Source organism: Oncorhynchus keta, chromosome 20, assembly GCF_023373465.1.
Source record: "Oncorhynchus keta strain PuntledgeMale-10-30-2019 chromosome 20, Oket_V2, whole genome shotgun sequence".
In the NCBI taxonomy this organism is placed as follows: Eukaryota; Metazoa; Chordata; class Actinopteri; order Salmoniformes; family Salmonidae; genus Oncorhynchus; species Oncorhynchus keta.
Genome location: NC_068440.1, coordinates 31,595,449 through 31,617,366, shown reverse-complemented (window position 1 = coordinate 31,617,366; position 21,918 = coordinate 31,595,449). Strand labels below are relative to the sequence as shown.

Here is a 21,918-nt window from a genome sequence, read left to right as displayed (position 1 = left end):
CTCTACCTTTCTGGCAGGGGGGTTTCTGTTGTAGAAGTGCTGTTTGTAGGTGTCCATCCACACCTCGGCAGCACGGACCGTGTTTTGGAGAAACTTGGGCCTGGCGTAGGGGGCTTTCTTTGGGAAGACGTGGCCCACATGGGAGCAGGGGTGGATCTCCAGAGAACCTCCACACTGCCACACCTGGGGAACAGGAAGACTTTTTTTTTGCATCTTATGATATTTCTGGCAAAAATCCAGACAGGAGATGTACAGGATGGGTATGCATGTGACTCAAACCTTCCCAGAAATCCCAAATGTAAGATTTGTGGAGAGGTTCCTATTGCTCGTATTTTCTTTATATGTATATATACAGGGCCTTCGGAATGTATTCAGACCCCTTGACTTTTCCCCCACATTTTGTTACATTACAGCCTTATTCTAAGGCTTACACTAGTCCTATTCTAAAATACCTTTATACGAGCAATAGGAACCTCTCCACAAATCTTACATTTGGGATTTCTGGGAAGGTTTGAGTCACATGCATAGGCAAGTCAGGCAAGTCAGTTAAGAACAAATTCTTATTTTCAATGACGGCCTAGGAACAGTGGGTTAACTGCCTGTTCAGGGGCAGAATGACAGATTTGTACCTTGTCAGCTCTGGGATTTGAACTTGCAACCTTTCAGTTACTAGTCCAACACTCTAACCACTAGGCTACCCTGCCGCCCACTTTTGGAAAAGCATTCCAGGTGAAGCTAGTTGAGAGAATGCCAAGCGTGTGCAAAGCTGTCATCAAGGCAAAGGGTGGTCACTTTGAAGAATCTTAAATATATATATCTTTTTTTTTTTTGTTGTTGTATATCAAATCAAATCAAATTTATTTATATAGCCCTTCGTACATCAGCTGATATCTCAAAGTGCTGTACAGAAAATAGTATATAGTTATACTATTTTGATATACTGCACTGTTGGATAGAGCTTGCAAATTAAGCATTCGCTGTACTTTGCATGTGACAAAAAAATGACAAGAGAATCATGAAAACCAGTTTGTTGGGGGATCTTTTTCCCATTTTAATACATTTCCTGCAGGACATTTGATTTACGGTATCAATTTGCATCTTATAATTGCTTGTTTTCCACTACAGCCAATAAAACAGCTTTGGAGAGCGACAGGGTGCTACCTCACTTCGCTAATTACCTTTAGCGACTTCCTTGAGTTAAGCCTCAATTACACAACACATTCTCTCATTGTAATGGATACTTAGCTAGAACCCTATTCATTCTCATCAAAACATTTCATTCTGTGCCATATTTACTCCTTTGTGTTCCCAAAACACAGTTGTAAACCAATTCACAAGTCATTATTTATGGATGGAGAGTCCCAGAGAGAGGCATTTTATTTCCACATACATAAAACATCATACAGGGTGATACCCCATCCGTCTTTAGTTGTTCACACACACACACTTGGATCAAAAGCAGGAAATCTGTGCCAGTAATGATTGACGTGAACAACTGAAAGAGACAACAAGGTAGCCTTCATTATCTAAATGGGGATGTAGTGTCCAACACCATCCAGCCATCACTCACCTTCAGCAGATCAGACACTGTGAGACATCACTTCGCCATCAGGGCCTGCTGACAACTAGGCAACGTTCCAAATGGCCCTCTGCACTACATAGGGAACACTACTTATGACCAGGTGCTGGTCGAAAATAGTGCACTACATAGGGAAACTGTTGCCATTTGGGACACACACAGACTCTTCTAGGCGACACTGATGAATCAAGCTCATTAACTGGATTTGAACTGGGGATAGCAGTCTGCCTATATCCATTTTCTTCCAATTAAACTTATTATTGAAACATTTTTGAAGCATTGAACATATACTTTGTAAACCTTTTTGGACCATGGATCATTGACATTTTTAAAACAATTTTGGGACAAAGATCAGAATATAGGCGGGTGTCCTTTCTGCATTAGATTAGTCTCTTTTTTACCAAGTACCTGAGAAATAGCTTAATTGTGCCAACTGCAAATGCTACTGGCACTGAGATGTTGATGCCATATTGAAAGAGCGGTTGCTTCCCAATTGGCATCATATTCCCTATTCCCTTAGGGCCCATAGGAGTCTGGTCCAGAGTAGTGCACTTTACATAGTCAATGAGTATTTAGTACTCACCCTGAAGGACAGTTCCAGGTTCTCTCCTCCCCACACCTCCATGCCCATGTCATATGTGCCCAGGTACTCAAAGTAGGCCTTGCTCACAGCAAACAGCCCACCGGCCATGGTAGGAGACCTGACAGAGAGAAAGCATAGTGGAACATGGAGGTCAGTACAGTGTGCAGTTTAACAGTCAGAGGCCATATTAGAAGACTTTTAAATCAAATCTATTTCTCCCTTTCCTGAGGTAATCACTTATTTGTATGTGATTAGACTAAACTTAAGTGATTAGACATTCTTCAAGGAATGAAGGAGAGAAGGTGAGATGCATTTCAAAACATTTTAAACTAGGTCAGAAAGGAGAGTATTTGGGATCCAACTATAACTTTTACAAAACAACTTCTCTTCAAAATATCTCCCAATTTAATTTCCTCCTAAGAGGAGAGCCAGAGGTTGTTTCCCAAAAGGCACCCTATTACTTATCTATAGAGCAATACTTTTACCAGGGCCAGAGGGCTCCCAGAGGGCTCCCAGAGGGCTCCCAGAGGGCTCCCAGAGGGCTCCCAGAGGGCTCCCAGAGGGCTCCCAGAGGGCTCCCGTCAAAAGCAGTGCACCAAAGGGGTGCCGTTTGAGATGGGCCCAGAAATCCCATATGGACAGAATCTGATGACCATAAAATTACTGACCTGATGGGTTCGGTGCGGGATTTGCGTTTCTTACGGTCGACCTCAGGGAGGGAGTGCCACTGGAAAGTCAGCCTCCAGTCAAAGCCTCCGATCATGGGCTCATCTGTCTGCATGTAGAACTCAAACGAGTTCCAGTCGATGGTGTCGATCACTGGACACACGATGGTGCTCTCATTCTCTCCAATCCTGGAGGGAGGATGAGATACACAGTATGGTGTAAGAAAGGACACTCACTGAAAGTCCCTGGAAGGTTTTCATGAGACATTCCCCTATTTACATGTGATGAAATTCACGTGCCACTATACTTGACCAGGAATGCAAATGGGCCAACCAACACTAATCTGTTTTTATTGCCTCCAGAATGTCTTGTTGCTATGCAACCCTAATGACCAGTCCCATCCCATTAATTGAGTATTGAATCTGTAATTGTAATCAAATTGTCAATATGCTGGCTAAGTGAAACACACCTCTCCAAGAGCGGCTCGATCCAGCCGGGGACACACTCGCAGTGACAGTCCAGGAAGGTCAATACGTCCCCCGTGGCGTAGGTGGCGCCGATGAGCCTCGCCCTGACCAACCCTTCCCTCTTGTTGGTGCGGATGAGGCGGACACGCTCCCAGTTACTGATGTACTGCTCCAGCTGAGACTGCAGATAGACTGGGTTTCACACAGAGAGATGGTCATGGCTTCTCTCTCTCACACACACATACACACACACACACACACAACTCCTAAAAACTCATAATTGATAGTTTGGGCAGGGCATAGATCCTTACGTCGCAACTGTGTTCAAAAAGTTTATTTGTCGTGTGCACAGGATACAACCGGTGTAAATCAGTACAGTTACATTCTTACCTTGAGAGCTCTTTCCCAACAGTACAGTGATAATAATGTAGACAATAATATAAGATAGAACAACGAATAAACAGATCTTATCTTTGCACATTGACAGACCAACAGGCAAAGCTAAATTATTATTCAACTGCAATGAAACTGATAGTCCCAGTCTCCCCGAAGGGGAAGACACAGTCCGTAGTGTTGATGACAGTGCTTTCCTCTCTCCTTATCATCAGTCTCTTGTATATTACAGTTGTGGATGAGAATGATGTGGTATCTTACACCCTGACTGGTCTCAGAGGGCGGGGGAGAGTCAATTGTAATACGTGGTCATTTGATACTCAGAGAGAACAGCTATCATGTCTGAGCATAGAATCGAATGAATAGAACAGACTTCCCCCATTCAGGTCAATGATGCCATAATGGGTGGACTGGTGGCAATTTTGAATAATTTGGCTCAATCTATTTCTGTGCGTGTCTGAGACAGGTCTCTTATGTATGTGTCAGTGAATAGGCTATTATATAATTAGTTTTTCCTGACCAGCGCCACACATAAACACTAGAAACTCCACTTGTACTGACACTCAGCAGTGACTGTGTTGTCTCCAAGGAAGAATATATCCTTTCTCTCTCACAGAACTCTCTGGCTCATCTCATGTCAGATATGTACAGATAAGCCCCATTGTTCAGCCTACAGCGTTACTGTTCTAAGTAAGGATCCTGTTCTGTATTACCGTCAACTTTGGGGAGAAACTCAATGCCTGACAAATAATAACTAGGTATTCTAAGGTATCTTTTAACCTTTAACCTTTTATTTTACTCTCTAACTTTTCTTGGCATAAAGGATTGTTCATATAAAAACTAAGTTTATTAACCAGATGTTCACAAATTAAAATATGTTCTATGATCCCCCCCCCCCCCAAAAAAATAGACAACGGCAAAGCACGAACTGACGCAAACCCTATAATGTTTGTAGAGGTGCTGACTAGGCTAACAGAACAGTAAACGGTGTAAAAATGACAATTAATGATCCCCAAAAAAAGACAACAAAAAAGCTTGGTCAAACCTCGGTCACTAAAGTCGTCTATGAGAATGATCTCCTTCAGGAGGACAGCAGGAGTGCTCTCCAGAACACTGTGGATAGTCCTGAGCAGGGTGGACCAGGCCTCGTTGTAGAACGCTATGATCACTGACGTGGTCGGCAGATGGCGGTAGTCAAACTTCTTAGCTCTGCATCTATACTCAAATGAAAGAGAGAGATGTTGTTTATTAGGATTGCTTTCAGCCTATCAAAGGCTAATCTTGAAATAAGTCCCTAAATAAATGTAAAGATTAAGGGATAGGTAACAATTGAAACAAAAAAAGAAAAACATAAATTAACCCCTCCTATAGATGGATATTATTCTTTAGTGAAAAAAACTTTAGATAAAAAAAATAGAATAATTATATATATACACTACCGTTCAAAAGTTGAGTCACTTAGAAATGTCCTTGTTTTTTTAAGAAAAACAAATTGTGTCTTAAAATGTCAAATTCATCAGAAATACAGTGTAGACATTGTTAATGTTGTAAATGACTATTGTAGCTGGAACTGGCTGATTTTGGGGGGGAATATCTACATAGGTGTACAGAGCCCCATTATCAGCAACCATCACTCCTGTGTTCCAATGGCATGTCGTGTTAGATAATCCAAGTTAATATTTTTCAAAGGCTAATTGATCATTTGAAAACCCTTTTGCAATTATGTTCATGTAACCGATGTGAAATGGCTAGCTAGTTAGCAGGGTGCGCGCTAATAGCGTTTCAATCGGTGACGTCACTCGCTCTGAGACCTTGAAGTAGTTGTTCCCCTTGCTCTGCAAGGACCACGGCTTTTGTGGAGCGATGGGTAATGATGCTTAGAGGGTGGCTGTTGTCAATGTGTGCAGATGGTCCCTGGTTCGAGCCCAGGTAGGGGCGAGGAGAGGGGCAGAAGCTATACTGTTACATTAGCACAGCTGAAAACTGTTGTCCTGATTGAAGAAGCAATAAAACTGGCCTTCTTTAGACTAGTTGAGTATCTGGAGCATCAGCATTTGTGAGTTCGATTACAGGCTCAAAATGGCCAGAAACAAATAACTTTCTTCTGAAATTCATCAGTCTATTCTTGTTCTGAGAAATGAAGGCTATTCCTTGCGAGAAATTGCCAAAATACTGAAGATATCATACAACGCTGGGTACTACTCCCTTCACAGAACAGCACAAACTGTCTCCAACTAGAATAGAAAATATGGGAGGCCCCAGTGCACAAGAGGACAAGTACTTTAAATGGTCTAGTTTGAGAAATAGACTCCTCACAAGTCCTCAACTGGCAGTTTCATGAAATAGTACCCACAAAATACCAGTCTCAAAGTCAACAGTCGAGAGGCGACTCCAGGATGCTTGCTTTCTGGGCAGAGTTCTTCTATCCAGTGTCTGTTCTTTTTCCCCCCATCTTAATCTTTTCTTTTTGCTGTCCAGTCTGAGATATGGCTTATTCTTTGCACCTCTGCCTAGAAGGCTACCATCCCGGAGTCACCTCTTCACTGTTGACGTTGAGATATTTGTTTTGCGGGTACAATTTAATGAAATTTACATGCACTCAATTAGTATTTGGTAGCCTTTAAATTGTTTAACTTGGGTCAAATGTTTCGGGTAGCCTTCCACAAGCTTCCACAATAATTTGGGTGAATTTTGTCCCATTCCTCCAGACAGAGCTGGTGTAACTGAGTCAGGTTTGTAGGCCTCCTTGCTCGCATACGCTTTTTCCGTTCTGCCCACAAATGTTCTGATTGAGGTCAGGGCTTTGTGATGGCCACTCCAATACCTTGACTTTGTTGTCCTTCCTTAAGCCATTTTGCCACAACTTTGGAAGTATGCTTGGGGTCATAGTCCATTTGGAAGACCCATTAGCGACCAAGCTTTAACTTCCTGACTGATGTTTTGAGATGTTGCTTCAATATATCTACATAATTTTCCTCCCTCATGATGCCATCTATTTTGTGAAGTGCACCAGTCCCTCCTGTAGCAAAGCACCCCCACAACATGATGCTGCCACCCCCGAGCTTCACGTTTGGGATGGTGTTCTTTGGCTTGCAAGCCTCCCCCTTTTTCCTCCAAACATAACGATGGTCAATATGGCCAAACAGTTCCATTTTTGTTTCATCAGACCAGAGGACATTTCTCCAAAAAGTACAATCTTTGTCCCCATGTGCAGATGTAAACCGTAGTGTGGCTTTTTATGGCGGTTTTGGAACAGTGGCTTCTTCCTTGCTGAGCGGCCTTTCAGGTTCTGTCGATATAGGACTCGTTTTACTGTGGATATAGATACTTTTGTACTCGTTTCATCCAGCATCTTCACAAGGTCCTTTGCTGTTGTTCTGGGATTGATTTGCACTTTTCGCACCCAATTACGTTCATCTCTAGGAGACAGAACGCATCTCCTTCCTGAGTGGACGGCTGCGTGGTACCATGGGGTTTATACCTGCGTACTATTGTTTGTACAGATGAACGTGGTATCTTCAGGCGTTTGGAAATTGCTCCCAAGGATGAACCAGACTTGGAGGTCTACAATTTTTGGGGGGCTGATTTCTTTTGATTTTCCCATGATGTCAAGCAAAGAGGCAGTGTGTTTGAAGGTAGGCCTTGAAATAAATCCACAGGTACACCTCCAATTTACTCAAATGATGTAAATTACCCTATCAGAAGCTTCTAAAGCCATGATGTAATTTTATGGAATTTTCCAAGCTGTTTAAAGGCACAGTCAACTTACTGTATGTAAACTTCTGACCCATTGGAATTGTGATACAGTGAATTATACGTGAAATAATCTGTCTGTAAACAATTGTTGGAAAAATTCCTTGTGTCATACACAAAGTAGATGTCCTAACCAACTTGCCAAAACTATAGTTTGTTAACAAGAAATTTGTGGAGTGGTTTAAAAATGAGTTTTAATGACTCCAACCTAAGTGTATGTAAACTTCCGACTACAACTGTACCCACATACACAAGTATTATACATAATGATTTGAGCTGACTGCAAGACAGACCACACAATCAGTCACTCTATTTGGAGCAGTGAACATGTGACAGCTTGCTAGAGTTGCTTTGGTCAGTGCAGGAGAGGAGCATTTGGTCTCATTCCTGTGGGGAGTTGTGGAAACGACAAGAAAGAAATATGAGGGGAAAGAAATCACACCGACGTCCCACATGCCTGAGCAGAGAGAGAGAGAACAGCGAGAAAGAGTTAGAGAGAGAGAGAACAGCGAGAAAGAGTTAGAGAGAGAGAGAACAGCGAGAAAGAGAGAGAGAGAAAGAGAGAGAACAGCGAGAAAGAGTTAGAGAGAGAGAGAGAGAAAGAGAAAGAACAGCGAGAGAGTTAGAGAGAGAGAGAAAGAGAAAGAACAGCGAGAGAGTTAGAGAGAGAGAAGAGAGAGAAAGAGTTAGAGCAAGAGAGAGAGAGAAAGAGTTAGAGCAAGAGAGAGAGAGAAAGAGTTAGAGCAAGAGAGAGAGAGAAAGAGTTAGAGCAAGAGAGAGAGAGAAAGAGTTAGAGCAAGAGAGAGAGAGAAAGAGTTAGAGCAAGAGAGAGAGAGAAAGAGTTAGAGCAAGAGAGAGAGAGAAAGAGTTAGAGCAAGAGAGAGAGAGAAAGAGTTAGAGCAAGAGAGAGAGAGAAAGAGTTAGAGCAAGAGCAAGAGAGAGAAAGAGTTAGAGCAAGAGAGAGAGAGAAAGAGTTAGAGCAAGAGAGAGAGAGAAAGAGTTAGAGCAAGAGAGAGAGAGAAAGAGTTAGAGCAAGAGAGAGAGAGAAAGAGTTAGAGCAAGAGAGCGAGAGAAAGAGTTAGAGCAAGAGAGCGAGAGAAAGAGTTAGAGCAAGAGAGCGAGAGAAAGAGTTAGAGCAAGAGAGCGAGAGAAAGAGTTAGAGCAAGAGAGCGAGAGAAAGAGTTAGAGCGAGAGAAAGAGCGAGAGCGAGAGAAAGAGCGAGAGCGAGAGAAAGAGCGAGAGCGAGAAAAGAGAGCGAGAGCGAGAGAAAGAGCTTTCATTGTTTTTATTTCGAGAGAGAAGAGCGAGCCAGAGCGAGCCGAGAGAAAGAGCGAGAGCGAGAGAGTTAGTTTGCGAGAGCTAGAGCGAGAGCGAGAGAGTTAGAGCGAGAGCGAGAGAGTTAGAGCGAGAGCGAGAGTTAGAGCGAGAGCGAGAGAGTTAGAGCGAGAGCGAGAGAGTTAGAGCGAGAGCGAGAGAGTTAGAGCGAGAGCGAGAGAGTTAGAGCGAGAGCGAGAGAGTTAGAGCGAGAGCGAGAGTTAGAGCGAGAGCGAGAGCGAGAGAGTTAGAGCGAGAGCGAGAGAGTTAGAGCGAGAGCGAGAGAGTTAGAGCGAGAGCGAGAGAGTTAGAGCGAGAGCGAGAGAGTTAGAGCGAGAGCGAGAGAGTTAGAGCGAGAGCGAGAGAGTTAGAGCGAGAGCGAGAGAGTTAGAGCGAGAGCGAGAGAGTTAGAGCGAGAGCGAGAGAGTTAGAGCGAGAGCGAGAGAGTTAGAGCGAGAGCGAGAGAGTTAGAGCGAGAGCGAGAGAGTTAGAGCGAGAGCGAGAGAGTTAGAGCGAGAGTTAGAGCGTTAGAGCGAGAGCGAGAGTTAGAGCGAGAGCGAGAGAGTTAGAGCGAGAGCGAGAGTTAGAGCGAGAGCGAGAGCGTTAGAGCGAGAGCGAGAGCGTTAGAGCGAGAGCGAGAGCGTTAGAGCGAGAGAGCGCGAGAGAGTTAGAGCGTTAGAGTTAGAGCGAGAGAGTTACGAGTTAGAGCGAGAGAGTTACGAGTTAGAGCGAGAGAGTTACGAGTTAGAGCGAGAGAGTTACGAGTTAGAGCGAGAGAGTTACGAGTTAGAGCGAGAGAGTTACGAGTTAGAGCGAGAGAGTTACGAGTTAGAGCGAGAGAGTTACGAGTTAGAGCGAGAGAGTTACGAGTTAGAGCGAGAGAGTTACGAGTTAGAGCGAGAGAGTTACGAGTTAGAGCGAGAGAGTTACGAGTTAGAGCGAGAGAGTTACGAGTTAGAGCGAGAGAGTTACGAGTTAGAGCGAGAGAGTTACGAGTTAGAGCGAGAGAGTTACGAGTTAGAGCGAGAGAGTTACGAGTTAGAGCGAGAGAGTTACGAGTTAGAGCGAGAGAGTTACGAGTTAGAGCGAGAGAGTTACGAGCGAGAGCGAGAGAGTTAGAGCGAGAGCGAGAGCTAGAGCGAGAGCGAGAGAGTTAGAGCGAGAGCTTAGAGCGAGAGCGAGAGCGTTAGAGCGAGAGCGAGAGCGTTTAGAGCGAGAGAGTTAGAGCGAGAGCGAGAGAGTTAGAGCGAGAGCGAGAGAGTTAGAGCGAGAGCGAGAGAGTTAGAGCGAGAGCGAGAGAGTTAGAGCGAGAGCGAGAGAGTTAGAGCGAGAGCGAGAGAGTTAGAGCGAGAGCGAGAGAGTTAGAGCGAGAGCGAGAGAGTGAGAGCGAGAGAGAGAGAGCGAGAGCGAGAGAGCGAGAGAGAGAGAGCGAGAGCGAGAGAGCGAGAGCGAGAGAGTTAGAGCGAGAGAGTTAGAGCGAGAGAGTTAGAGCGAGAGAGTTAGAGCGAGAGAGTTAGAGCGAGAGCGAGAGAGTTAGGAGCGAGAGCGAGAGCGAGAGAGTTAGAGCGAGAGCGAGAGAGCGAGAGCGAGAGCGTTAGAGCGAGAGCGAGAGAGTTAGAGCGAGAGCGAGAGAGTTAGAGCGAGAGCGAGAGAGTTAGAGCGAGAGCGAGAGAGTTAGAGCGAGAGCGAGAGAGTTAGAGCGAGAGCGAGAGAGTTAGAGCGAGAGCGAGAGAGTTAGAGCGAGAGCGAGAGAGTTAGAGCGAGAGCGAGAGAGTTAGAGCGAGAGCGAGAGAGTTAGAGCGAGAGCGAGAGAGTTAGAGCGAGAGCGAGAGAGTTAGAGCGAGAGCGAGAGAGTTAGAGCGAGAGCGAGAGAGCGAGAAAGAGAGAGAGAAAGAGAGAGAACAGCGAGAAAGAGTTAGAAAGAGAGAGAGAGAAAGAGAAAGAACAGCGAGAGAGCTAGAGAGAGAGAGAGAGAAAAGAGTTAGAGCAAGAGAGAGAGAGAAAGAGTTAGAGCAAGAGAGAGAGAGAAAGAGTTAGAGCAAGAGAGAGAGAGAAAGAGTTAGAGCAAGAGAGAGAGAAAAGAGTTAGAGCAAGAGAGAGAGAGAAAGAGTTAGAGCAAGAGAGAGAGAGAAAGAGTTAGAGCAAGAGAGAGAGAGAAAGAGTTAGAGCAAGAGAGAGAGAAAGAGTTAGAGAAAGAGAGAGAGAGAAAGAGTTAGAGCAAGAGAGAGAGAGAAAGAGTTAGAGCAAGAGAGAGAGAGAAAGAGTTAGAGCAAGAGAGAGAGAGAAAGAGTTAGAGCAAGAGAGAGAGAGAAAGAGTTAGAGCAAGAGAGCGAGAGAAAGAGTTAGAGCAAGAGAGCGAGAGAAAGAGTTAGAGCAAGAGAGTTAGAGCAAGAGAGAAGAAAGAGTTAGAGCAGAGAAAAAGAGTTAGAGCGAGAGAGAGAAAGAGTTAGAGCGAGAGAGAGAAAGAGAAAGAGTTAGAGCGAGAGAGAGAAAGAGAAAGAGTTAGAGCGAGAGAGAGAAAGAGAAAGAGTTAGAGCGAGAGAGAGAAAGAGAAAGAGCTTAGAGAAGAGAGAAAGAGTTAGAAGCGAGAGAGAGAAAGAGAAAGTTTTAAGAGAGAAAGAGAAAGATTAGAGCGAGAGAGAGAAAGAAAAGAGTATATTCGAGAGAGAGAAAGAGAAAGTTAAATTTTAGAGAGATGTGAGAAAGAGTTAGAGCGAGAGAGAGAAAGAGAAAGAGTTAGAGCGAGAGAGAGAAAGAGAAAGAGTTAGAGCGAGAGAGAGAAAGAGAAAGAGTTAGAGCGAGAGAGAGAAAGAGAAAGAGTTAGGAGCGAGAGAGAGAAAGAGAAAGAGTTAGAGCGAGAAAGAGAAAGAGTTAGAGCGAGAGCGAGAGAGTTAGAGCGAGAGCGAGAGAGTTAGAGCGAGAGCGTTAGAGTTAGAGCGAGAGAGTTAGAGCGAGAGCGAGAGAGTTAGAGCGAGAGCGAGAGAGTTAGAGCGAGAGCGAGAGAGTTAGAGCGAGAGCGAGAGAGTTAGAGCGAGAGCGAGAGAGTTAGAGCGAGAGCGAGAGAGTTAGAGCGAGAGCGAGAGAGTTAGAGCGAGAGCGAGAGCGAGAGAGCGAGAGCGAGAGAGTTAGAGCGAGAGCGAGAGAGTTAGAGCGAGAGCGAGAGTTAGAGCGAGAGAGTTAGAGCGAGAGAGTTAGAGCGAGAGAGTTAGAGCGAGAGAGTTAGAGCGAGAGAGTTAGAGCGAGAGAGTTAGAGCGAGAGAGTTAGAGCGAGAGAGTTAGAGCGAGAGAGTTAGAGCGAGAGAGTTAGAGCGAGAGAGTTAGAGCGAGAGAGTTAGAGCGAGAGAGTTAGAGCGAGAGAGTTAGAGCGAGAGCGTTAGAGCGAGAGAGTTAGAGCGAGAGCGTTAGAGCGAGAGCGTTAGAGCGAGAGAGTTAGAGCGAGAGCGAGAGAGCTAGAGCGAGAGAGCTAGAGCGAGAGAGCGAGAGCGAGAGAGCTAGAGCGAGAGCGAGAGAGTTAGAGCGAGAGCGAGAGAGTTAGAGCGAGAGCGAGAGAGTTAGAGCGAGAGCGAGAGAGTTAGAGCGAGAGCGAGAGAGTTAGAGCGAGAGCGAGAGAGTTAGAGCGAGAGCGAGAGCGAGAGCGAGAGAGTTAGAGCGAGAGCGAGAGAGTTAGAGCGAGAGCGAGAGAGTTAGAGCGAGAGCGAGAGAGTTAGAGCGAGAGCGAGAGAGTTAGAGCGAGAGCGAGAGAGTTAGAGCGAGAGCGAGAGAGTTAGAGCGAGAGCGAGAGAGTTAGAGCGAGAGCGAGAGAGTTAGAGCGAGAGCGAGAGAGTTAGAGCGAGAGCGTTCGAGAGAGTTAGAGCGAGAGCGTCTCGAGAGAGTTAGAGCGAGAGAGTTCGAGAGAGTTAGAGCGAGAGAGTTCGAGAGAGTTAGAGCGAGAGCGAGAGAGTTAGAGCGAGAGCGAGAGAGTTAGAGCGAGAGCGAGAGAGTTAGAGCGAGAGCGAGAGAGTTAGAGCGAGAGCGAGAGAGTTAGAGCGAGAGCGAGAGAGTTAGAGCGAGAGCGAGAGAGTTAGAGCGAGAGCGAGAGAGTTAGAGCGAGAGGGTTAGAGCGAGAGCGAGAGGGTTAGAGCGAGAGCGAGAGGGTTAGAGCGAGAGAGTTAGAGCGAGAGCGAGAAAGTTAGAGCGAGAGCGAGAGAGTTAGAGCGAGAGAGCTAGAGCGAGAGAGCGAGAGAGTTAGAGCGAGAGAGTTAGAGCGAGAGAGTTAGAGCGAGAGAGTTAGAGCGAGAGAGTTAGAGCGAGAGAGTTAGAGCGAGAGAGTTAGAGCGAGAGAGTTAGAGCGAGAGAGTTAGAGCGAGAGAGTTAGAGCGAGAGCGAGAACAGCAAGAAAGAGTTTGAGCGAGAGAGAACAGCAAGAAAGAGTTAGAGAGAGAGAGAGAACAGCAAGAAAGAGTTAGTGAGAGAGAGAGAACAGCAAGAAAGAGTTAGAGAGAGAGAGAGAGAGAGAGAGAGAGAACAGCAAGAAAGAGTTAGAGAGAGAGAACAGCAAGAAAGAGTTAGAGAGAGAGAGAGAGAGAACAGCAAGAAAGAGTTAGAGAGAGAGAGAGAGAACAGCAAGAAAGAGTTAGAGAGAGAGAGAGAGAACAGCAAGAAAGAGTTAGAGAGAGAGAGAGAACAGCAAGAAAGAGTTAGAGAACAGCAAGAAAGAGTTAGAGAACAGCAAGAAAGAGTTAGAGAACAGCAAGAAAGAGTTAGAGAGAGAGAGAGAACAGCAAGAAAGAGTTAGAGAGAGAGAGAGAACAGCAAGAAAGAGTTAGAGAGAGAGAGAACAGCAAGAAAGAGTTAGAGAGAGAGAGAACAGCAAGAAAGAGTTAGAGAGAGAGAGAGAGAGAACAGCAAGAAAGAGTTAGAGAGAGAGAGAGAACAGCAAGAAAGAGTTAGAGAGAGAGAGAGAGAACAGCAAGAAAGAGTTAGAGAGAGAGAGAACAGCAAGAAAGAGTTAGGGAGAGAGAGAACAGCAAGAAAGAGTTAGAGAGAGAGAGAGAACAGCAAGAAAGAGTTAGAGAGAGAGAACAGCAAGAAAGAGAGAGAGAGAGAGAACAGCAAGAAAGAGTTAGAGAGAGAACAGCAAGAAAGAGTTAGAGAGAGAGAGAACAGCAAGAAAGAGTTAGTGAGAGAGAGAGAGAAAGAGAGAAAGAGTTAGAGCGAGAGAGAGAGAAAGAGAGAAAGAGTTAGAGCGAGAGAGAGAACAGCGAGAAAGAGTTAGAGCGAGAGAGAGAAAGGGGGCAAGGAAAATGAGAGGCAGGGAGGTAAAGAAATAGAGAAACAGAACTCAGGTTTCTGCACCAAAGGGGAAGTTAGAGAAAGAATGGCATTTGAGAGCTTCAGTCAGAGACGGAGGCTACTCTGTAAAGAACTGGAGAGACAGCTCATGTGCCTTTAAAAAAAAGGATCCTGGCCTCACTGTTTATTGGAAGCTGACCATGAGCCTCGACAGATTCAGTGTTTATTGGAAGTCATTGAAACTCAAGCAGAACAGCGTCTTATGGAAAACAGATGAAAAGTAACAAAAACACAAGCTTGAATTCAACCACAGCAATAATGGTGTGTGTGTGTGTGTGTAGTAGCTTGATTATAGACAAGTAGTAACCTGTTTTGTTGCCGATCTTTAAGCGAGCAACAGTATGCGTCACAATATAGGTAAACAACACAGTAGTAGGTAACAAATCTGCTACATTCCAAGCAATTTACGTGCCTAACAACATTTAAGTCTCCTGTTATGTGATTGGCCCGATCTCAACTTACACTGTGTGTTACTAAATGACCTCATGCTTGCCTTGTATTTGAAGTCAGGATTTAGCTTTAAACTTTAATTCGTTCATTCAGGGACCCTTTATTTTTTGGGCACGGATTTCTCACGACCCTACAAATCTAATGACACAACCTTAAAATCAGTACATTTAGATTTTTACATCAACAAATAACCTTAAAATCATAACATCAATCTCTTATCAAAATGAAAAGAAACCAACATTTACTCAATAAAATGTTATTTTTCATATTATTTTGCTCACAAATGTTTGTATATTATAGTATACTCTTAATTATTTGTTCCTAAAAACAAACATGATTTTATGTGAGGGGTAATAATATAAGACATTATCACACAGGTGTTGGGCTGCCAGCATCACTCAGCATCACTTCTGCAGTGAACAGCTGGGAAGATGAAACACAGATGGAGACTTTTTATTGAGCCAATCAAAGTTCAGTCCTCTAGTGCAATGAGTACCGTACCTTTTAAACTGAGGAAGGCCAGTTAGGGAAGTTACTCATTCATCCCTTACAGCTGTACAGAAAATATCAGTCTTTCATGACACCAGAATAGCCAAGTCTAGTTCAGCTTCATAACACAGATTTAAGTATCCATGTAAGTCTCTGCAATCAGACTCACTGGACCTGTACAATAGAGGTGGTTACTGGTCTAAACTACTGGTCCAGATGGATTGAAATGCCGGGGGTCTCAATCCCAATAGCATACTCCTCACAGCCCCTCTCCTTGCCTCTTTCTCAAAACCCATTGGAGGACAAGGTCAGAGGGGAGGGACCTCTCAATTTTGAGAAGAAGACGAGGAGAGAAGACGCGACGAGAACGCAATTGAGATGTTCCCACTGTGTGAAGATGAAGATAATTTGCCTACTCACTCCTTCATCCTGTTGTCCTGGATGTGTCGGTGCAGAGAGATCTTATCGCTGACAAAGATATTAATAGCGTATCTCTCCACGCTGTCCTCCTCTTGCTTCTTCTCCTCCGGGCTGAGGTTTAGCCTGGTGGCCTTGCCCCATTCCCCGGGAGCGTTGGCATCCGCCGGCGCTTTCACGTACACAGGCCTGGCCAGCTGCTCGCTCCCCTGTTCCTCCACAGGGGCCAAGTGCCTAACCAACAGGCTGCGGCCCCCTCCGTCCTCCCCTCCATCGTTCCCTGTGGAGGAGAAGGAGGCGGAACGGACCAGGAGCAGGTAGCCCAGCCACAGCACCCACAGCAGGAAGAAGGACTTAGCTAGGAGGCCCAGCTTCCGGGAGCAACGCACCCTCATCGCCCCCGGCAACCACTAGAGTGGAATCTCACCAGCTGCCACTTAAAAAGTCCCCAGGCCACACAGCTCTGTGGAAAACACAAACACACAACAGGGAGGGCTGAGAAAAGGTTGAGGGCCAGTTTGAAGTTTGGCCTATGATAAAAGTAGTAAGACATCTTGAGCTGAGTTACTCCATCACAGACTTGATAAGACTTGAACCATTGCAGTGAGCAGGTAAGAGCTATACCAGAAATCGGTGGAAAAGGAATTCCCAGGTAAACGAAAGTGAGAGCAGCCACAGATAGTCAATCAAAAATCTATCTGGTTTATTACGTGTTGCAACAGGGAGACAACAGCACAGAAGCAGAGAAAATGTCTAACTGGCCTCTTGGAAACAGGCACTTTATATCCTAATACAAGCACCAAATGTTCTCTAAACACCAGCCGAGAGGCTTTTAGAAAGTCCAAACAAAACGCTGTGAATTTGTCAGCCGCTACAGAATCACACAGTGGTCATAGAACGTCATCAATACAACAGTGAATAATCAGTGTCTTCAGTCCTTGTATCTCCAGTCTGGAGTCAATCACGATCAACAGAAATGAGAAAAATCCATAACAAGTCTCGTGACCTTCAATTTGAACCTTGAGAGTCGCAAATAGAACACTGGAAACGATGTGTGTTACAAACACTCTAAATATGCTAAACTTAGTGTTGATCAGGCGAAATTAAATATTAAAACGTTGCCATAATAAATATTAAAACGTTGCCATAATAAATATTAAAACGTTGCCATAATAAATATTAAAACGTTGCCATAATAAATATTAAAACGTTGCCATAATAAATATTAAAACGTTGCCATAATAAATATTAAAACGTTGCCATAATAAATATTAAAACGTTGCCATAATAAATATTTCCATTACAACGGCTGAATAGTAGTGTTCATAACAAGTTTCATATTGACAGATTAAAATTCTCACTCAAGAGCGTTCCACGTGACAGGGAGATTTAATTAAGCACAAAACACTTTAAAGGCTAAATTAAATAAGATTCTATGCTAATTTCATTCCAGTCAGTGGCAGCGCTAATACTCGACTGAGACGTCTGTTTGCGGCTAATTGAGAAAACACTGCTAATGATGTCGTTCAAATTGACTAAACTGATGACAATCATCATCATCCGAGATCAATAATGACAAACTCAGGGCTGGGCTAGATGTGATCTGAAATTAAATACAAGTAGCAAAGATAGATCACTGTACCGCTGATATAATAGTTGAACTTATTATTATCATGTTGTTCTTCTTCTTCTTTTTAACACTTTTTCGTGATATTCAAATTGGTAGTTCCAGTCTTGTCCCATCGCTGCAACTCCCGTACAGACTCAGGAGAGGCGAAGGTCAAGAGCCATGCGTCCTCCGAAACACGACCCCGCCAAGCCGCAAGCAGCACTGCTTCTTGACACACTGCTCGCTTAACCCGGAAGCCAGCCGCACCAATGTGTCGGAGAAAACACTGTACACCTGGCAACCGTGTCAGCGTGCATGAGCCTGGCCCGCCACAGGAGTCACTAGAGCGTGATGGGACAAGAACAACCCGGCTGCCCAAACCCTCCCCTAACCCGGATGACGCTGGGCCAATGGTACGCCACCTCATGGGTCTCTCGGTCGTGGCACAGCACGGTATCGAACACGGATCTGTAGTGATGCCGCTATCACTGCACCACACGGCCCCAGAGATACTCAAACTTAATCAACTCCAACATTTTATACAGGAGGCATTGCACATGGCACACTCTAGAAAGTTCTATTCAGAACCTAACGGGTCATTCTTCTGTCCCCAAGGGAAAACCATTGAATTACTTTTCACAGAAGGTTCTATATGGAATCTAAAAAATGGTTCTTCAAATAATTATCCCATAGGGACAGCCGGAGAAACCTTTCAGAATCATTTCTCTCTCTCTAAGAGTCAAGGTTCTCTGAGACAATATGTTTAGGAAACAGTCTAAGCCTAAGGTTGTTCTACTGTTCTTTTAGTGTTAACACACAGGCTTAGAGACAGACTTCTCCTGGTGTTAACACACAGGCTTAGAGACAGACTTCTCCTGGTGTTAACACACAGGCTTAGAGACAGACTTCTCCTGGTGTTAACACACAGGCTTAGAGACAGACTTCTCCTGGTGTTAACACACAGGCTTAGAGACAGACTTCTCCTGGTGTTAACACACAGGCTTAGAGACAGACTTCTCCTGGTGTTAACACACAGGCTTAGAGACAGACTTCTCCTGGTGTTAACACACAGGCTTAGAGACAGACTTCTCCTGGTGTTAACACACAGGCTTAGAGACAGACTTCTCCTGGTGTTAACACACAGGCTTAGAGACAGACAGCTCAGCTCAGAAGACAGGCAGACCAGAGGCAAATCAAAGAGGGCAGACACTGCTAAACCCGTCTCCATCATCACTGCTGACATTGAGTGTAATCGCAGCATTAATAATTCAGCAGGGAGCGATACGCACTTCAACAGTGACTGACAGACTGATGCTTCAGAATGTAACTTTGATCCACTCTGTGTCTTTCCACCCTGAAGATACACCCGATGAGGTGTTCTGTCCACACACACTCCAGCTTCCTACTGTACCATTGACATTTTTCCATAATCCAGAATACACTGCTTTACTGCCATAAAATCAATTTAACTCTAGAATAAAAAAAGAATGAATGATCATGACAGGGACACTGAGGGTGTCAGCGAGGATGTCACCCTATATAGATTTATACATACACAACGCACCATAAAACTGTCAGGTTCAGGAGAGACCTGTCTGAGGAGACTAAGAATGGTGTGTGCTGCAGCATTGTTGAGTCACTAAGCAGGGGTCTCCATTTCAGTCCTTCAAGATGTTAGCAGGGCATGCCTCTTTCACACTCAATGCTCTGGTCACTGGCCAAGGGACTCCGAGGCCTGGGGTTACAAAATGGAGAACGCCACTAAACAAAACCTCCTTTATATTAGACGTCCATCACATCTTCCTCCCACTAAATCGGATAGCCCTTGGTGGGGCTGGGTAGGGAGGGATTTGCACCAGCAGAGTCTGACAGAAGGCTTAGGGAGAATTTCTGCCTCCTCTTTGAGGTAAGACTGTGTGAGCTCTGCAGAATCCAAAACAAGTAGACCTAAGCCACCAGCTACAGGAGGCTTTGGATCCATGGCTGGCTACACTGCCCCATTGCTACTCTATCACTAATCTAGATGCCACCTGATCTAACATCTTCTGTCAGAGGGGGTTTTCAAGGGAGTCTGGAAAGCAGTGTTTAATCTTAAAGGTCTGACTGACGACAGAGCAGATCACTGCTTTACTGTTGTTACAGTAGGCTATAGAGACTAGAGAGACTAGCTGTATGGTAGGCTAGAGAGACTAGCTGTACAGTAGGCTAGAGAGACTAGAGAGACTAGCTTTACGGTAGGCTATAGAGACTAGAGAGACTAGCTGTACAGTAGGCTATAGAGACTAGAGAGACTAGCTGTACGGTAGGCTAGAGAGCCTAGCTGTACAGTAGGCTAGAGAGCCTAGCTGTACAGTAGGCTAGAGAGCCTAGCTGTACGGTAGGCTAGAGAGACTAGCTGTACGGTAGGCTAGAGAGACTAGCTGTACGGTAGGCTAGAGAGCCTAGCTGTACGGTAGGCTAGAGAGCCTAGCTGTACGGTAGGCTAGAGAGACTAGCTGTACGGTAGGCTAGAGAGACTAGCTGTACGGTAGGCTAGAGAGACTAGCTGTACGGTAGGCTAGAGAGACTAGCTGTACGGTAGGCTAGAGAGACTAGCTGTACGGTAGGCTAGAGAGACTAGCTGTACGGTAGGCTAGAGAGACTAGCTGTACGGTAGGCTAGAGAGACTAGCTGTACGGTAGGCTAGAGAGACTAGCTGTACGGTAGGCTAGAGAGACTAGCTGTACGGTAGGCTAGAGAGACTAGCTGTACGGTAGGCTAGAGAGACTAGCTGTACGGTAGGCTAGAGAGACTAGCTGTACGGTAGGCTAGAGAGACTATTTGTACGGTAGGCTAGAGAGACTATTTGTACGGTAGGCTAGAGAGACTAGCTGTACGGTAGGCTAGAGAGACTAGCTGTATGGTAGGCTAGAGAGACTATTTGTACGGTAGGCTAGAGAGACTAGCTGTACGGTAGGCTAGAGAGACTAGCTGTATGGTAGGCTAGAGAGACTATTTGTACGGTAGGCTAGAGAGACTAGCTGTACGGTAGGCTAGAGAGACTAGCTGTATGGTAGGCTAGAGAGACTAGAGAGACTAGCTTTACGGTAGGCTATAGAGACTAGAGAGACTAGCTGTACAGTAGGCTAGAGAGCCTAGCTGTACAGTAGGCTAGAGAGCCTAGCTGTACAGTAGGCTAGAGAGCCTAGCTGTACGGTAGGCTAGAGAGCCTAGCTGTACGGTAGGCTAGAGAGACTAGCTGTACGGTAGGCTAGAGAGACTAGCTGTACGGTAGGCTAGAGAGACTAGCTGTACGGTAGGCTAGAGAGACTAGCTGTACGGTAGGCTAGAGAGACTAGCTGTACGGTAGGCTAGAGAGACTAGCTGTACGGTAGGCTAGAGAGACTAGCTGTACGGTAGGCTAGAGAGACTAGCTGTACGGTAGGCTAGAGAGACTAGCTGTACGGTAGGCTAGAGAGACTAGCTGTACGGTAGGCTAGAGAGACTAGCTGTACGGTAGGCTAGAGAGACTAGCTGTACAGTAGGCTAGAGAGACTAGCTGTACGGTAGGCTAGAGAGACTAGCTGTACGGTAGGCTAGAGAGACTAGCTGTACGGTAGGCTAGAGAGACTAGCTGTACGGTAGGCTAGAGAGACTAGCTGTACGGTAGGCTAGAGAGACTAGCTGTACGGTAGGCTAGAGAGACTAGCTGTACGGTAGGCTAGAGAGACTAGCTGTACGGTAGGCTAGAGAGACTAGCTGTACGGTAGGCTAGAGAGACTAGCTGTACGGTAGGCTAGAGAGACTAGCTGTACGGTAGGCTAGAGAGACTAGCTGTACGGTAGGCTAGAGAGACTAGCTGTACGGTAGGCTAGAGAGACTAGCTGTACGGTAGGCTAGAGAGACTATTTGTACGGTAGGCTAGAGAGACTATTTGTACGGTAGGCTAGAGAGACTAGCTGTACGGTAGGCTAGAGAGACTAGCTGTACGGTAGGCTAGAGAGACTAGCTGTACGGTAGGCTAGAGAGACTAGCTGTACGGTAGGCTAGAGAGACTAGCTGTATGGTAGGCTAGAGAGACTAGCTGTATGGTAGGCTAGAGAGACTAGCTGTACAGTAGGCTAGAGAGACTATTTGTATGGTAGGCTAGAGAGACTATTTGTACGGTAGGCTATAGAGAGACTAGAGACTAGCTGTACAGTAGGCTAGAGAGACTAGCTGTACAGTAGGCTAGAGAGACTAGCTATCCAGTAGGCTAGAGAGACTAGAGACTAGCTATACAGTAGGCTAGAGAGACTAGCTGTACAGTAGGCTAGAGTGACTAGAGACTAACTGTACAGTAGGCTAGAGTGACTAGAGACTAACTGTACAGTAGGCTAGAGAGACTAGATGTACAGTGGGCTAGAGTGACTAGCTGTACAGTGGGCTAGAGTGACTAGCTGTACAGTAGGCTAGAGAGACTAGCTGTACAGTAGGCTAGAGATACTAGCTGTACAGTAGGCTAGAGAGACTAGAGACTAGCTGTACAGTAGACTAGAGAGACAGTAGGTACAGTAGGCTAGAGAGACTAGCTGTACAGTAGGCTAGAGAGACAGTAGGTACAGTAGGCTAGAGACTAGAGACTAGCTGTACAGTAGACTAGAGAGACAGTAGGTACAGTAGGCTAGAGAGACTAGCTGTACAGTAGGCTAGAGAGACTAGAGACTAGCTGTACAGTAGGCTAGAGAGACAGTAGGTACAGTAGGCTAGAGAGACTAGAGAGTTTAGCTGTACAGTAGGCTAGAGAGACTAGAGAGACTAGAGAGACTAGCTGTACAGTAGGCTAGAGAGACTAGAGACTAGCTGTACAGTAGACTAGAGAGACAGTAGGTACAGTAGGCTAGAGACT

At 45.4% G+C, this 21,918-nt stretch overlaps 1 protein-coding gene across 2 annotated transcripts in view; it reads right to left on the bottom strand.

Annotated features, from left to right (window-relative positions):
- The window catches only part of poc1bl (POC1 centriolar protein homolog B (Chlamydomonas), like), a 45,637-nt gene that overhangs the window by 10,574 nt on the left and 13,145 nt on the right, over window positions 1-21,918 (bottom strand). For both annotated transcript variants that reach the window (XM_035759109.2, XM_035759108.2), the window contains exons 2-7: window positions 15,446-15,905; window positions 4,734-4,903; window positions 3,298-3,487; window positions 2,831-3,016; window positions 2,163-2,280; window positions 7-183 (exon numbers count right to left, since the gene is read on the bottom strand). In XM_035759109.2, the coding sequence (XP_035615002.1) occupies window positions 7-183; window positions 2,163-2,280; window positions 2,831-3,016; window positions 3,298-3,487; window positions 4,734-4,903; window positions 15,446-15,837 (1,233 nt within the window). In that variant the 5' untranslated portion in view covers window positions 15,838-15,905. The remainder of the gene's footprint in view (window positions 1-6; window positions 184-2,162; window positions 2,281-2,830; window positions 3,017-3,297; window positions 3,488-4,733; window positions 4,904-15,445; window positions 15,906-21,918) is intronic.